Here is a 15266-nt window from a genome sequence, read left to right as displayed (position 1 = left end):
GTATGTTAGCATTCTTTAACACCTGTTTTGACTTGCCTGAATATTATTTGTATTTCAAAAAAAGAAAGAAGTGTCTGCTTTGGCTCACTGGCAGAACTCTGGCCTTGGAAGAGCTGGGGAGTTCTTCCAGTGTCCTGGAGAACATTGATCCCTCCAACCACACCACTAAAAACACAGCAAGTGTTACTGAGTCATTGCTGTTTGGGGGATCTTGCTGTGCACAAACTGGCTGTTGCATTGGGCTACAAAACAACAATGACTGTACTTCAGAAGTAACTTACTGGCTGTGAAATGGATTGGTGTGTCCGAAGGATTCCAAAGGTGCTATATACATGCAAGTTATTTTCTAATTTGTATTGCAGGTTACCAAAGAGCGCACAGCTCAATGCTTCCTCCGAGTGGATGATGAATCTATGCAGCGATTCCATAACCGAGTACGTCAGATCCTCATGGCTTCTGGTTCCACCACTTTCACCAAGGTATAGTCCCTTTATTGATGTTATAAACACAACACCACACTAGTTGTATCAAGTGTTTTCATTTAAAATAGTAACATGAACTGTTGAATATTTTTAAACTTGGGTTTTAATTAAGTCTGTGCTTATTATGGATTCAACATTAGTGCCAGAAAGTTCTGAAAAGCATTTTTTTCTTCTAGTTATTCTGTTGGGTCTTGTGTTGTGGTGAGGGTCCAGTATATATTATATGTGGCAGGTGAAAGATGTAACACTTGAATAACAAGATATTGCAACTGCAGGTTAACGACGACAAGTTTTTAACTTTATTATATAGATTTTCTAATGACAATCTTTGTGCTTTCCTAGATTGTGAACAAGTGGAACACTGCTCTGATTGGCTTGATGACTTATTTCCGTGAAGCAGTGGTTAATACTCAGGAGTTATTGGACCTGTTGGTGAAATGTGAGAACAAGATCCAGACACGTATTAAGATTGGTTTGAACTCTAAGATGCCAAGTCGTTTCCCTCCTGTGGTGTTCTACACACCCAAGGAGCTGGGTGGTCTGGGCATGCTGTCTATGGGCCATGTTCTTATCCCACAATCTGATTTGAGGTACTATCGAAATACATATTTCCTTTTCATGAATTTAAATGAGCAGTGCAAAGTACTGCAAAATTAATCAAATGCATTGTGCAATAGTTTGTTACTTGTAAGAAGAATGTGTGTAAGTAACCACATCGATTGTAGCAATTCTGTTTCAGAAGATAATGTTGACATCTTGCTGAAACTTTAAATAGTAAATGCGTGAGCATATAAACATTTTGAAGATTGTAATTTTAGGCTGTACAGAAAGCTTCCATTTTTTTGTTATGTTGCACTTTATGCAGAAATCTTTTACATTTTATAGGTGGTCCAAGCAGACAGATGTGGGCATCACTCATTTCCGATCAGGTATGAGTCATGAAGAGGACCAATTGATTCCTAATCTTTATCGTTATATTCAGCCTTGGGAAAGTGAGTTCATTGATTCACAGAGAGTGTGGGCCGAATATGCGCTGAAACGACAGGAAGCTATAGCACAAAATAGGTCAGTTTTGAGATTATTTGTAACAATAATAGTAACAAGATTCCATTGCTGGCTTGAATGCTTGACAAACTATTTATAATTTCAGGCGCCTAACTTTGGAAGATCTGGAAGACTCCTGGGATAGAGGTATCCCACGTATTAACACGTTGTTCCAAAAGGACAGACACACACTGGCTTATGATAAGGGCTGGAGAGTGAGAACCGATTTTAAACAGTACCAGGTATGATTTTTTAAATGTTTTTATAAGATATTCTAGTCCTCAAGCCCACCCCCTCTTTGGCTCCTGTGACCTCCTTACGTCACCATCTCAGTGGATGACTAGCAGACCAGCTCTCGGTCTTCTCTCAATGCTGTTCTAAAGCTGGCCATTTGTGCAGAAGATACACAAAATCAATCTAAAAGAAATTTCTCTCCCTGTGGAGAAACACCTGGCTTCCACTTAGTATTTCTCTGAGTAAAATTGAGGTTGGGAACTCGCCATTTGTAGCACTGTAGTTTCAGTCCTCTGTCAAATAGTTCCAAGACTCAGCACTCGGAACTTCTCCATATTGAAAATATTGTGTAGGCTGTACTGAAGGGTTGGTGAGTTTATCCATTAAGTAGCTGGGCCATACAGATGAATAAGGTCTTCAAACTTGATCTCTGGTCTGTGCTGAGTTAGCTGATCTCAGCCGGGGTGGTGACAGACCATTGCACGGTCACAATACCTCTAGATTAGATGGGGATAATCAACCAGAATTCCTGCTACTGGTGTCCTGTCCAGAAGCTCCTGCTAGAAGAGTGTGCGTGCATTAGTATATGTCAAGCTAGAACAGGATTAAGGCCGATTGTGGTCTCCTGGCCCAATAGTCTGCCAGCACTTACTGTTGAGTCTTACGAATGAATAATTGCCATTTGTATGTGGTATGCGAGGGAAACTGGCAGTTATGAAACTGTACCCCAATAAAGACAGAAGGAAAAAATGGACTTAGTGCCAGTGTGGTGGGGTTGGGGGCATTTTGGTCGAGAAATATCAGGAAAGAAAAAAGTTAGCACTTTTTATAAAAAAAAAAAAAAAAAAAGTTTGGAATTGATCAATTATGATAAAAGTCAAACAAGTTTTACTTCTGTAAATACTGGGTCGCTCTCACTTCATTGAAACGAATGGAAAATGGGGAGGGATGGTAAGCCTAAATGTTGTTTAAGAATTAGCACTTTGGTGTTTGTTTCCACTTTTTCTTTCTCCCCACCTCTCGTGTACACAGAGATGGGTTGTAGTACCTATACTTCTGCAACCAGGTAGCCGTGATTATTTGGTCCCAACCACCAGTGGCATTACTTCAATTTCGAAGCAGTACATCTCAAATGGCTGAGTTGAGCATTAACTTAAAATTCCCACCTGGAACTTGTGTTTATAAAGAGGCTGGTGCTCGTAACCTTGTTTGCTGTTGAGCATAGAATTTCCAAATGATGACAGACAATGTCTTAATGGTAAGGAAAATGCAGACTATCCCTCTATCTTTAATATTTGAAGAATATGTATAGTTAAGATATTTTGTTGTTCACAGGTGTTGAAGCAGAATCCATTCTGGTGGACCCATCAGAGACATGATGGCAAGTTGTGGAACCTGAATAACTACCGTACAGACATGATTCAAGCACTAGGTGGTGTTGAAGGCATTCTAGAGCACACACTCTTCAAGGGAACTTATTTTCCTACGTGGGAGGGTCTGTTCTGGTACGTGTTTTTTTTAATGTGATTATAGATTTAATGGGGTACGTGTAAATGTCATCTGATGAACTTTCATAGACAACTCTGAGAGAGGAACTTTTGCTTCAACTCCTATTTTTTTTTTTAACCAAACGTAAATGTTTGATTTTTTGGGTACCAGCAAGAGATTTTCACATGTTCCTAAAATGATGTACTTACAGGGAGAAGGCAAGTGGTTTTGAGGAATCCATGAAGTGGAAGAAGCTGACTAATGCCCAGCGATCTGGTTTGAACCAGATTCCCAACAGAAGATTCACTCTTTGGTGGTCACCAACCATCAACAGAGCTAATGTAAGTTTGTGTGAATACTGTGAATTAATCATAAGTTTGTTTATAAAAGAAGTTGTCAAAAACGAGCTTAAAATATTTTTCCATCTTCCAGGTTTATGTAGGTTTCCAGGTGCAGTTAGATCTGACAGGAATTTTCATGCATGGCAAAATCCCCACACTCAAGATTTCTTTGATCCAGATCTTCAGAGCCCATTTGTGGCAGAAGATTCATGAGAGCATCGTTATGGATCTATGTCAGGTCAGTGTTTGGGCTACTGCTTCAGTCATGGAACACTTAGCATTTTGGAATCGGATTGGGGAGGACCATGAAAACTGAAACAAGGGAAAATGGATTAAAAACAGAAGAAAAAATGGGTGGAAGGAAGTTTTGCGGGTAAAGGGATGGACATAGAAAAAAAGCAAGATAAAGGTCTTAAAAGAGGTAATTTGCAGAAGGGGGAACTTCCACTGAAATTTTTTGTGTACCTGTTTTTAAGTTAAATTGTGTTAGTGATATAACTAGTTTTAATACACTTTAAGCATGGAAGTAGACAAAGTGAGCAGTTTAATTTCAAATTCATGCAAAGTGGTTCAGATTATCTTGCTTGCAGTTTTTGGAGAATTGCTGGTTCAGGGAATGGATTTCAAAACAAAGATGTTCTTTGTAGGTCTTTGACCAAGAGTTGGATGCTTTGGAGATTGAGACTGTGCAGAAAGAAACCATTCACCCCAGAAAGTCCTACAAAATGAACTCCTCCTGTGCTGATATTCTACTGTTTGCTTCATACAAGTGGAATGTTTCCAGACCATCGCTGCTTGCTGACTCAAAGTATGTCCGTTCTACCATTTTCATAAGCGATGCAATTGTTGCTGTAAGATACAATCTACGCTTGAACCATGTTTATCTTGATAGCATTGATGTAATTTATGAAAACTCCAAATTTTCTGCTGTTTTTGTGTTCCCACTTTGAATCATACTGTATATACTGAGATTTCTTCTTTATTTTAGAGATGTGATGGACAGCACTACTACTCAGAAATACTGGATAGATATTCAGTTGCGATGGGGTGACTATGACTCTCATGATATTGAGAGATATGCCAGGGCCAAGTTCTTGGACTATACAACAGATAACATGAGTATCTACCCATCACCTACTGGTGTGTTGATTGCTATTGATCTGGCCTATAATTTGCATAGGTATGTATTCTCGGCCTGCAGCCAGTCTTACTAAATTCATAATGTATTCTAGCAGGTAAATATGTAATACCTGCATTTTGCTCATAATAACTTGGTAGTTCAAAGACCAGCATTTTCACTGTCTTCAGCAATTTTTAAGTAAAAGAATACACTTCTTGGATAGGAACTTGTGCAACGTTTAGTAGCTGTATACAGTAGAGTAGCTGTATAAGTATGATTTTTTGAGCTGCACCAAATCACTTTCCATGATAACAAACAGTAAATGCATCAGAACATACTGCATTTAGTACCAGTTCTTGAGAAATTTTTGTCCTGGAATTTCTTTGAAAAAGTTACTAATATTACTCTTTTTATCTTGCAGTGCTTATGGTAACTGGTTTCCAGGTGCCAAGCCATTGATCCAGCAGGCTATGGCAAAGATCATGAAGGCTAACCCGGCTTTGTATGTGTTGAGAGAACGTATTCGAAAGGGTCTACAGCTGTATTCTTCCGAGCCAACTGAACCATACCTTTCCTCACAGAATTATGGTGAACTCTTCTCCAACCAAATCATATGGTTTGTGGATGATACTAATGTGTACCGAGTCACCATTCATAAGGTAAGAAATACAGACTATAAAAACTTCACTTAAAAGAAGTGTTCAGTAACTATGTTTTGACTAAGAGTTCATTCAGGTTGTACCTGCAATTCTAGAAGATAAGTCTTTCTAAAAAAAAAAAATTGAGTTGAAATGTCTCTACTATGCTTCTGCTATTGTACTGCATTTCATAATTTAATCTGCCATAAATGTGTTCCTTCCACAGACGTTTGAAGGTAACTTGACAACAAAGCCCATTAATGGAGCCATTTTCATCTTCAACCCCAGGACAGGACAGCTGTTCCTTAAAATTATTCACACCTCCGTTTGGGCTGGCCAGAAACGTTTGGGCCAGGTAACATTCGGGCACAGTATTTCACACTCGGCCTGTATTTTGTATGCATATAGTTATGTAAAACTTGGTGTTTAGGTCTAACTCTAAAAGAAGGGCTTTAATGGCAATTACTTTCAGTTTATTTATATGAGACCAAGTCCAGATACACACTATTTTTAAACGGTAGATAGTACCGAGAGAGAAATCATACTACCGCGTGATCTTTCCCTGGGTAGAGACTTGACGTCGTCGTCGTTCCTGTCCAATCCTGCTTTTCTCTACAAATTGTTAAAGAAAGCTCAAGATCTTTATAGGCCACTTCTCACGTAACATTGTCATTGCTGATTCATTATGGCATGACAAGTCTTGTTGTGAACAAGACCCTTAGGATGTATTTCTTACAAAACAACAGATGCCAACTTGTTTTTAATCCTGTCTTCCATGTTCCATTTCTTATCTCAAAACTGCTTTGGCTAACTGTTTCCTAATGTGGCCATGAAAAAAAGTCAAGAGACATGAATATTATATCATGTGTTTCAGAAAACATTTAAACCCACAGTGTCCACTAATTTGCTCCCTGACACATCAAACCCAAAAGCACCTTGGGAATGAACAACTTTTTAACCATTTCATTAAGTAAAAAGAAACCAAAAACTTTAACCCTATGCGATTAAACCAAAACCAAATCCTCATCCTACGTGTTACACACATACAACTAGGGTATCTTACACAGTCCCATTTGATAAAGGAAGAAGGAAAAAAAAATGAATGAAACCATTTTGTCAGGGCATTGTAAAGATTTTGGTAATTCAGCCAAAATTGGTCCATGGGTAAAATCTCTTTCACATAGATTAAAATCTGCATCTAATTTTGTCATTTTATAACTGTCTACTATTTGTTATTTTAAGCCTTTGTTTAATTTTAATGTATTGATTGTGGAAATAGTAATAGGTTGTTTTTGCATTCAGCTGGCAAAATGGAAGACTGCCGAAGAAGTGGCTGCCTTGATCCGATCGCTTCCAGTTGAAGAGCAACCTAAACAGATCATTGTTACAAGGAAGGGCATGTTAGACCCACTGGAAGTGAGTAAACTTTGTATTTAGAAGATAATTTGCCTTAAAATTGAAACTTAGAATTAGAAAGTTTGCAATGAGCTGCATTTGGAACTAATAATTAAAACAAGGAACTAATTAAACGCCATGCTATTTTCAAAGTCTGAGCAGTGTACTTAAATCAAGCTTTGGTACAGAGATGTTTATGTAAGTTTTGTACTAGCTCAGTACCCCTAGCCCTGCTTTAGGCAAGGGTGTCCAAACTACAACCTGTGGGCCACGTGGCCCTGAGCCTTGGTGGAACACTGAATTAGCCTATAGTTGAAATCTGGTATAAATGGCTAGGTTTCTGTTATTAAGCTATTTGAAGAACTTTGATAGCAACGCTTGTACTCTCAACAATTCATGTTTTAAATGGGCATTTTTATTTTGTTTAGGTCCATTTGCTGGATTTCCCCAACATTGTGATCAAAGGGTCTGAGCTGCAGTTGCCTTTCCAAGCTTGTCTGAAAGTGGAGAAATTTGGTGATCTGATTTTAAAGGCAACTGAGCCGCAGATGGTGCTGTTTAATCTGTATGATGATTGGCTGAAGACCATTTCCTCCTATACTGTAAGTAAAATTCTGGTTTTTATGGGGAGTGCCTCCAATGGGCAAGTCATTGAGGATGCAAGTGGTCTCATGGATCCTGTGAACTTGTGTGTCTCCCGTTTTTCCCCCTTTCCTATTCCCAAATAATCTGTTGCATGTGGTAACTTGTGCAGAACCCAAAACTACTTTTCAGTAGACTTTTATAGTGACGCAGTGTATGGTGGGGGAGAGGAGGCGTGGACAAACCAAGAATGATTTCCCAATTCATTCAGCCTTCCTGTTCAAAAGGAAAATTCTCAAGTTTGCACTGACGTTTTGTCATTTTTGTAACACACCGTGTTCTGGTACATTGCTGGGTAAACCCTGTGGGTCATAGACTGGGAAAGGAGTTTAGTGGGAGAAACTAGTTTCTACATGTCCACCTTCCAGCTTGTTTACATCTTAAAATGGATTTTTGACTTTTTAATGTGGATATTAATCCTACTTTAGATGTGCAATGAAGTGAGGGGAGTGCTGATGTATATTTTAAGGTTATGTACAGTTTGGTGGATTTTTGAAAGGAGTGGGTGTCAGTGACATTACTTCAAATTTCGTATACTCACTTTCAGATCATTGCATGGACTCGCCTCACTCTAATTTGCTATATTCTCCAGCCGTACATAGCTGAATGTGCCTCCCTCCCCTCTCTAACTCCACCCCCCCCTCCCCCAAACCTGACAGCAGGTACTCCTTCTTCCCCACTCCTGCTCCACTATAGTCCTGTCCTTCAGAACTCCCTTTCCAGTTCGCTCTACTAGGCTACCTTCCTCCTTTCTTTCAAAAGCCTTTGTCTTTGGCGTCCTCCTTAATTCTCTTTCCCTTCTATTCAGTGTCCACTGTTTTTCTACTTCATGGTAAAGCGCTTTAAAACATGTTTCTGTGTGTGATGAGTACTATAGAAATGCAATTTGTAGCTTCAGGAGTTAGTATTTACTTTTGTGTATTGTTTTAGTACAGTTATTTAAATGCAATGGAATTTGGTAATACTTAAACTACTGTTTCAATAAACAGAGAGGCTAAATGATTGGCTCTCCTGTGGCACTGCCAACTGTAGAAACTGTAAAAGAGGAAAAAGGACACCTTTATTTAGTTAGCTAGTATTTAATAAATGCAGAAACCCATTGCCATACTTAAATCTAAATCAAACTACTGAGAAATTCACATAAGTAGAGTTTCTGTTTGCTTGATGTAGAGTGCAAACTCCATGGCCATAGGGACACACTCCAGCAACTTAAGCACAGAGAACTTGGATGTATGTTTGCAAGAGTCCAGGCTTAAGGTCCCCCATACGAGTAGCGATACTGTTATGACTGCATAGTTTACTAGCACAGAGCACTGGGAGCAGGAAGTGCAGGAGGAAGAGAAGAATTTTTTTTTAAAGGTGTCTTTGGTCTATTAGGAGGGAAATAGGTGGTTGGCAGGAAGGAAATGGAGCAAGAATGCAAAATGTGGTTGAGAAGCAGGAAGACTTGAGATAGAGCAAGGTGAATGATATATAAACATGGCCGAGTTTCTGATCTACAACAGTAACTGCCGTGGCTTTTTTCGGTGTTTCTGTGGAATTGATTGTTTAATCTGACTTGGTGACCATATGATGAGTAACACTCGGTGGTTAGCACTTACCAGTTGGGAATCCAAAAGAATCTGCAACATTCTTTACAGATGCAAAACATTTAATTAAATGGATAGATTTTCAAAAACATTTCAATACTCAGCCAACGTGTAGTCTCAAATATATCTTTTCCCTCTCTTTCCCCACACTGATGGGTTTGTAGGCATTCTCTCGACTGATTTTAATTCTTCGAGCACTGCATGTGAACAATGATCGTGCAAAGGTCATCCTGAAACCTGACAAAACTACAATAACAGAGCCTCATCACATCTGGCCGACATTGACTGACGAGGAATGGATAAAAGTGGAAGTGCAGTTGAAGGATCTCATTCTGGCTGACTATGGCAAGAAAAACAAGTGAGTGATTATGGCACGAAATGCAAACGAGCAGGAAACTTCCTGATGTTTTACAGCGTAGCTTGAAATCACAGCAGCGCCATTCATAGAGCAATTTACAGTCTCTGCTTGTGCTTTAACGCTCTCCAAAATATTAGGTTATTTTTGATTAGGCTGACGTGGGGTTAAATTGCAGTATCAGTGTGGTTTGCCTGGATAATATTTCAAATTGTCAAAGGCCAGTGATGTAGTCAAACTTGGCATAGTAACTCAAATTATAAGGGTTATATTTTAACTAAAATATTTTCCAATTAGAGAAACCCATTCTGCTTATTAATTATTAGTCATATGGTATTTTCATTTACCTGTTGTTTTGCATTCCAGTGTAAATGTGGCATCTTTGACTCAGTCTGAGATTCGGGACATTATTTTGGGTATGGAGATTTCCGCACCTTCGCAGCAGAGACAGCAGATTGCTGAAATTGAGAAGCAGACCAAAGAGCAATCTCAGCTGACAGCCACGCAGACGCGTACTGTAAACAAGCACGGTGACGAAATCATCACTTCAACAACCAGCAATTACGAGACCCAAACCTTCTCATCCAAAACGGAATGGAGAGTCAGGTATGATTTATTTTTAGCATTAGTTTATATGGCAAATTGGCAGATTAAACTTGAACAGAACCCCATTTATTATTAAATATATTTGCAGTCACCAAAGTGATTGAGAATAACATTTTATGGACTCTGTTGATTAATTGAAAATTAACTAAGTTTATGCCTCGCCATTCGAGATATTGGGCCAGAAATTCGGGTCGGAGGCTTCCCGTGGGTGCAAGCCCCCGACCTGCACTTACGTAGCGCACCTGCCGTTGTGCCGTGGGCCCGCGTGGGATTCCGATCCTGGGCCTCCTCCAGCTGCCGGTGTGCAGTGCTCGCGTATCCCAGCGGCGAAGTTAGTTCGCAGCGTCCCCTGGGATCATGTGGGCCATGGCGAGCCAATCGGAGCAGGGAATCTCCATTCATAGATTTGACAGGAAGGCCTGTCAAATCTATGAATAGAGATTGGCCCCAAAACCTAAGTAAAACTTCAAATAATTTTTTTTTTTTTAAATCACATTTTTAAAAGAATAAATTATCTATTTGAATCAAAAATTTAAATTTTTGAAAAAATTAGTTTTTAACAGGGCTAAAAATAAACTTACCTTTCTTTAAAGTATTTTAAAATGATAAACCTGTGGAAAAAATGTTTTAATTTTACTTAATTAACCTCTTACCTTGTTAAAAGCAGGCCCTGCAACTGCTTTTTTCACGCGCAGCTGCTAGGGACTTACCCGCACGGAGAAACCTGTTTAAAAAAAGAAATATATATTTTTTTTTTAAATCGGACGTTCCAGGTCTACGCATTGCCTCTCCTGCATGCGTTTGACCTTCGAACCCCTTCTTTCAAGGGAACGGAAGTTCTGGTTTCCAGCACATGCGCGAAACCGGCACTTCCATTGGCCTTACGGGTGAGTACACAGCGCATACTTGCCCGTGGGGACCCGAATTTCTGGCCCAATGAAGTACAGCACCATTTTCTTAACATTTTAGACTGGAATATTCACACTTTCTGAAATATTCACACTTTCTGAAGTTGCTTATAGAGTTCTGATTAGTAGTGAAGCAGGTTCCATGGGTGAAGAGCCACCTAAGATTACTGGGTGCAGATAACATAGTATCAGATAATGGTGTGGAAATCTATATGATTAGAGAGTTTAAAATTCTAATACAGGAAACTTTTTTTATCCGGGACCGGCGTGGTGCCGGTTTATCACAAAGTCCGGATTACAGAGAGGTACAGGAAACTTTGGTTTATCCGGAGGTTGTATGGCCGGAAACCTCAATCTAACGGCAGAAATCAGCAGCCGTTTTGTTAGGTTTTTTTTCTTTTTTTTCCTTCTAGCATTTTTTTAAACAGTCAGTCTTTGGAAAGCCTCTCTGAAGCTGTTGCTAAGCTACAGAGACGCTTCCAAGGTACGGGCCGACTGTTTACAAGCTGTTGCTAAGCAACAGTGTTTGTTGTCAGATATGGAGATGAAAACCTCCGTATCCTTCAGGATTAGCGCTGGTCTGTCCGGAAGTTTTCATAGATCGGCATCACGCCGGTCCCGTCGGTGCCGGATATCGCGAAGTTTCCTGTATAGTAAAAGGTACGAGAGCTCCGTACACAGCAACAAATCCAGGCTTCCCTGTTGCTTAGCAACAGGTGCAGGAACCCCGGCCACAAGATCCAGGCGTCCCTGTTGCTTAGCAACAGGTGCAGGAACCCCGGTTACTCAGCCACAGATCCAGGAATGGCCACTAATATGAAGTAAAACTTACCTGAACCTACTCCTGAATTTTGCCGGTTAAGAGATTTCCGGTTATTTAGGTGCCGGTAAATCGAGAGTTTCCTGTATTGTCTCCTGGTATGTTTATAGAGTGCTGGTGAGCCCAACACATGTTGACAGGTACAGTAACCAGACGGTGTTAATTCAACAACATGCACTAGGCTCACCAGTAGATACATTGTCATTCTTTAAATAGAGAAAACCTTGATGGCTTCTTTGCCTTACTAGAAGATACTATTTGTAAATACTGGCGCTAAACATTTAAAATATGAAGACTGGATTCAGAGTTTCTGCAAATCAACTGATTAAGGAGCTGAGATCATTGGGGTTAGATAATTCAGTATCCTGCCTAATAGATGAAATGTATAAGGTGTGAAATGGTTGCAAGCTATGAAATGCAAGGAGAATTTTAAAAGAGGCAAATATATGGGGATTAAAAGGTTGGTGTAATCTGATAATCATTCCGATTTAGAACCCGTGGTATTTTTTCAATACAATTGCTTTCTTTATTCTGCACAGAGCAATATCTGCTGCCAACCTTCATCTGCGTACCAATCACATCTATGTTTCCTCTGATGACATCAAAGAGACTGGCTATACCTACATCCTGCCCAAGAATGTGCTGAAGAAATTTATCTGCATTTCAGATTTGAGAGCACAGGTAAACTGCCCTATTTAGTGTGGCGACATGGTTCATTTATGTTGGCCTAATGAGAATAAACTTCTCTTACTGATTTCTTGAAAACTGACTTGAACTGGTGAAAATGCACAAAATATATTTACAATTTGTACCACCATCTACAACATTGGTGCATGTGAACAGCATAAGGTTGAAAATTTCTGCTTTTGGATCCCTTTAGTTGTCACTTCAGTTTTGTGTTGATTGAAAATGGTTCTGTTTAAAACCCTTTACATGGTATAAATGGGAAATTCAACTAATATCCAAAATCGTGCAATATTACTATTTTATAAACCTAACCTAAGTTTAAAATGAATGGTTAGTAATTGCCTGCAACGCCCATAATAAAGAATGACTATTAACATCTACATTGAGCATGTTTCTGTTGGGAATTTTTTTAACCCAAAAATTAGCGCTACATGTGGTATCAGCAGATGCATGGCTCCACATATTGCTGAACAAAGGGAAATAGATAATATAAATCAAGCACACCTGAGTACATATTTAAATTGAAATGTGCTTTCAAAGTTTTTTGGTGGTATTTCCATATTTAAAGCTATTGCATTATCAAGTCATAGCATTTTTGTCCTTTGCAACTCACCCTTCCCAGTTTTCTTCCCCCTTCTCTTGAAAATAATGACCCACTCTCGGTATAAGCTCTGCAGTACCTTGTCCAAGTAATTAGCGGCAGGTTATTCAACCACGAAGCATTGTATCTAAGCCCACTCCTTTCCAAACAAGTGCACATTCCACCAGAGTTCACTGGATAGTGATTAGAATTGGAAATTCTGACATTTTTCCCCGTCCCGCCACTCCCCCCCAGTCTGAAAGTGTTGTGCCAATTGTGGTACCGTCATATATTGGTTATATAAACGGACTCAATACAATTAGCCACTGACTGATTCGGGGGTGGTGGGGGGGGGGGTGCGGCAGGGAGACTTGTTGCATTTGATGTGTATATATAAACATTTAGAGAATGTGAATATCAAGTATTTAGACCAGAGTTAATTAGGTGATTTGATGTCCCTTCATTAATGCAGGGGCGAGGGGAAGGGTGAGTTTAGTTTTGAGTATTGTTTTAGGGATTGACAGTTTGTGTTCATCAAATATCTTTACAGAAGATTCGTATGTTCACCTGAATTTTCATTATAGCTTTTAATTGATTGTGGTAGAGGTGACTGCAGTAAAAATGTGTCCTTTTGTAGATTGCAGGCTACCTGTATGGTGTGAGTCCTCCGGATAATCCCCAGGTGAAGGAAATCAGGTGTATCGTGATGGTGCCACAATGGGGAACCCATCAGACTGTGCATCTGCCTAACCAGCTGCCGCAGCACGAATATCTGAAGGTATAGAGGCTTATTGCTGTGCAAATGTTATGCAAATGATAGATTTCATGCTAATTGTGGCTAAATTAGGTATACTTTTAGAACTTGAATTTTAATGTGATATACTGTATAATGTGTGCAACAACTTATACATCTTGCAAATAGGAAGTCACATCTGCATAGAAGTTTGTAGGTAGTTTTTTTCCCCTTAATACCAACTTTAAGGTTTGGTTACTGTTCCTGCACTATGCAGCATTGTATCTATGTATAAATTACTGTTCAAATAATTGGTCATCCAGTTAGGAGAGTTTTAAATCTTTTATTAGAGGCATCAATATATATTTGAACCCCTTTTTATAAGTTAACATGTAAATGGCTTTCTTGGTTTTTCATTTTATTCATATCAATATTAATTGGAAATTATTTCCTTAGGAAATGGAACCTCTTGGTTGGATTCACACTCAACCCAATGAGTCTCCTCAGTTGTCACCACAAGATGTCACCACCCATGCAAAAGTAATGGCTGACAACCCATCTTGGGATGGAGAGAAGACTATCATAATAACATGCAGGTAAAAAAGCTCGCATTTCCTGGGCAGCTTCAACGGTCAGGCACATCAAGGTGGAACTTCTTGTGTATTTGCGCTCAGCGGCTCGTGTAATTGGGGCATAAAGCAAATACCTGACACAAAAGATGCGGAAACTTGGTGCAAGTGTGTTATGCACGTAACTACGCCGCGCCGGGAATGGTAGCATAGTCGTTGGCTTACTGGACTAATGATCCAGAGGCCTGGACTAATGATCCAGAGGCCTGGACTAATGATCCAGAGGCCTGGACTAATGATCCAGAGACGTGAGTTCAAATCCCACCACGGCAGCTGGGGAATTTAACTTAAGTTAATTAACTAAATTTGGAACAAAAAGCTAATATCAGTAATGGTGACCATGAAACTATCGGGTTGTTGTAAAAACCATGAATGTCCTTTAGGCAAGGAAATCTGCCGTCCTTGCCCGGTCTGGCCAATCTGTGACTCCCGACCCACAATGTGGTGACTCTGAACCTGCCGTCCTTGCCCGGTCTGGCTGAGATGTGACTCCGGGCCCACAGCACTGTGGTGACTCTGAATCTGCCCTCTTTGCCCGGTCTAGGCCTGTCTGTGACTCCCGACCCACAGTGTGGTGACTCTGAACCTGCCCTCCTTGCCTGGTCTGGCTGATCTGTGACTCCCGACCCACAGCAGTGTGGTGACTCTGAACCTGCCCTCCTTGCCTGGTCTGGCCGATCTGTGACTCCCGACCCACAATGTGGTGACTCTGAATCTGCCTCCTGACATGGCCCAGCGAGCCACTCAGTTGCACACAACCACTACGAAAAACAATAAGAAGAATAAAATCGGACGGACCACCCAGCATCGACCTCGGCACCGGCTTCAGACACAACAAAGGCACACTCAGACCAGTCGACCCTGCAAAGTCCTCACTAACATCGGTGGATTTGTGTCAAAATTGGGAGAGCTGTCCCACAGACTAGTCAAGCAACAGCCTGACATAGTCTTAGTCACAGAATCATACCTTTAGCC

At 40.1% G+C, this 15266-nt stretch overlaps 1 protein-coding gene across 1 annotated transcript in view; it reads left to right on the top strand.

Moving 5' to 3' along the window:
- The window catches only part of prpf8 (pre-mRNA processing factor 8), a 56278-nt gene that overhangs the window by 28916 nt on the left and 12096 nt on the right, over positions 1-15266 (top strand). Inside the window, exons 23-40 of the mRNA XM_085965052.1 lie at positions 363-479; positions 825-1072; positions 1368-1547; positions 1633-1768; positions 3096-3265; positions 3460-3589; positions 3681-3827; positions 4237-4397; positions 4578-4769; positions 5131-5368; positions 5574-5702; positions 6650-6763; positions 7171-7344; positions 9138-9331; positions 9695-9934; positions 12202-12343; positions 13567-13707; positions 14119-14258. Of these exons, the coding sequence (XP_085821178.1) occupies positions 363-479; positions 825-1072; positions 1368-1547; positions 1633-1768; positions 3096-3265; positions 3460-3589; positions 3681-3827; positions 4237-4397; positions 4578-4769; positions 5131-5368; positions 5574-5702; positions 6650-6763; positions 7171-7344; positions 9138-9331; positions 9695-9934; positions 12202-12343; positions 13567-13707; positions 14119-14258 (2993 nt within the window). The remainder of the gene's footprint in view (positions 1-362; positions 480-824; positions 1073-1367; positions 1548-1632; positions 1769-3095; positions 3266-3459; positions 3590-3680; positions 3828-4236; positions 4398-4577; positions 4770-5130; positions 5369-5573; positions 5703-6649; positions 6764-7170; positions 7345-9137; positions 9332-9694; positions 9935-12201; positions 12344-13566; positions 13708-14118; positions 14259-15266) is intronic.

This window comes from Somniosus microcephalus, chromosome 22 (genome assembly GCF_052327205.1).
Source record: "Somniosus microcephalus isolate GS21.2 chromosome 22, FLI_Smic_1.0, whole genome shotgun sequence".
Lineage (NCBI taxonomy): Eukaryota > Metazoa > Chordata > Chondrichthyes > Squaliformes > Somniosidae > Somniosus > Somniosus microcephalus.
The sequence above is the reverse complement of the archived record's forward strand: the minus strand, read 5'-3'. Positions and strand labels throughout refer to the sequence as shown.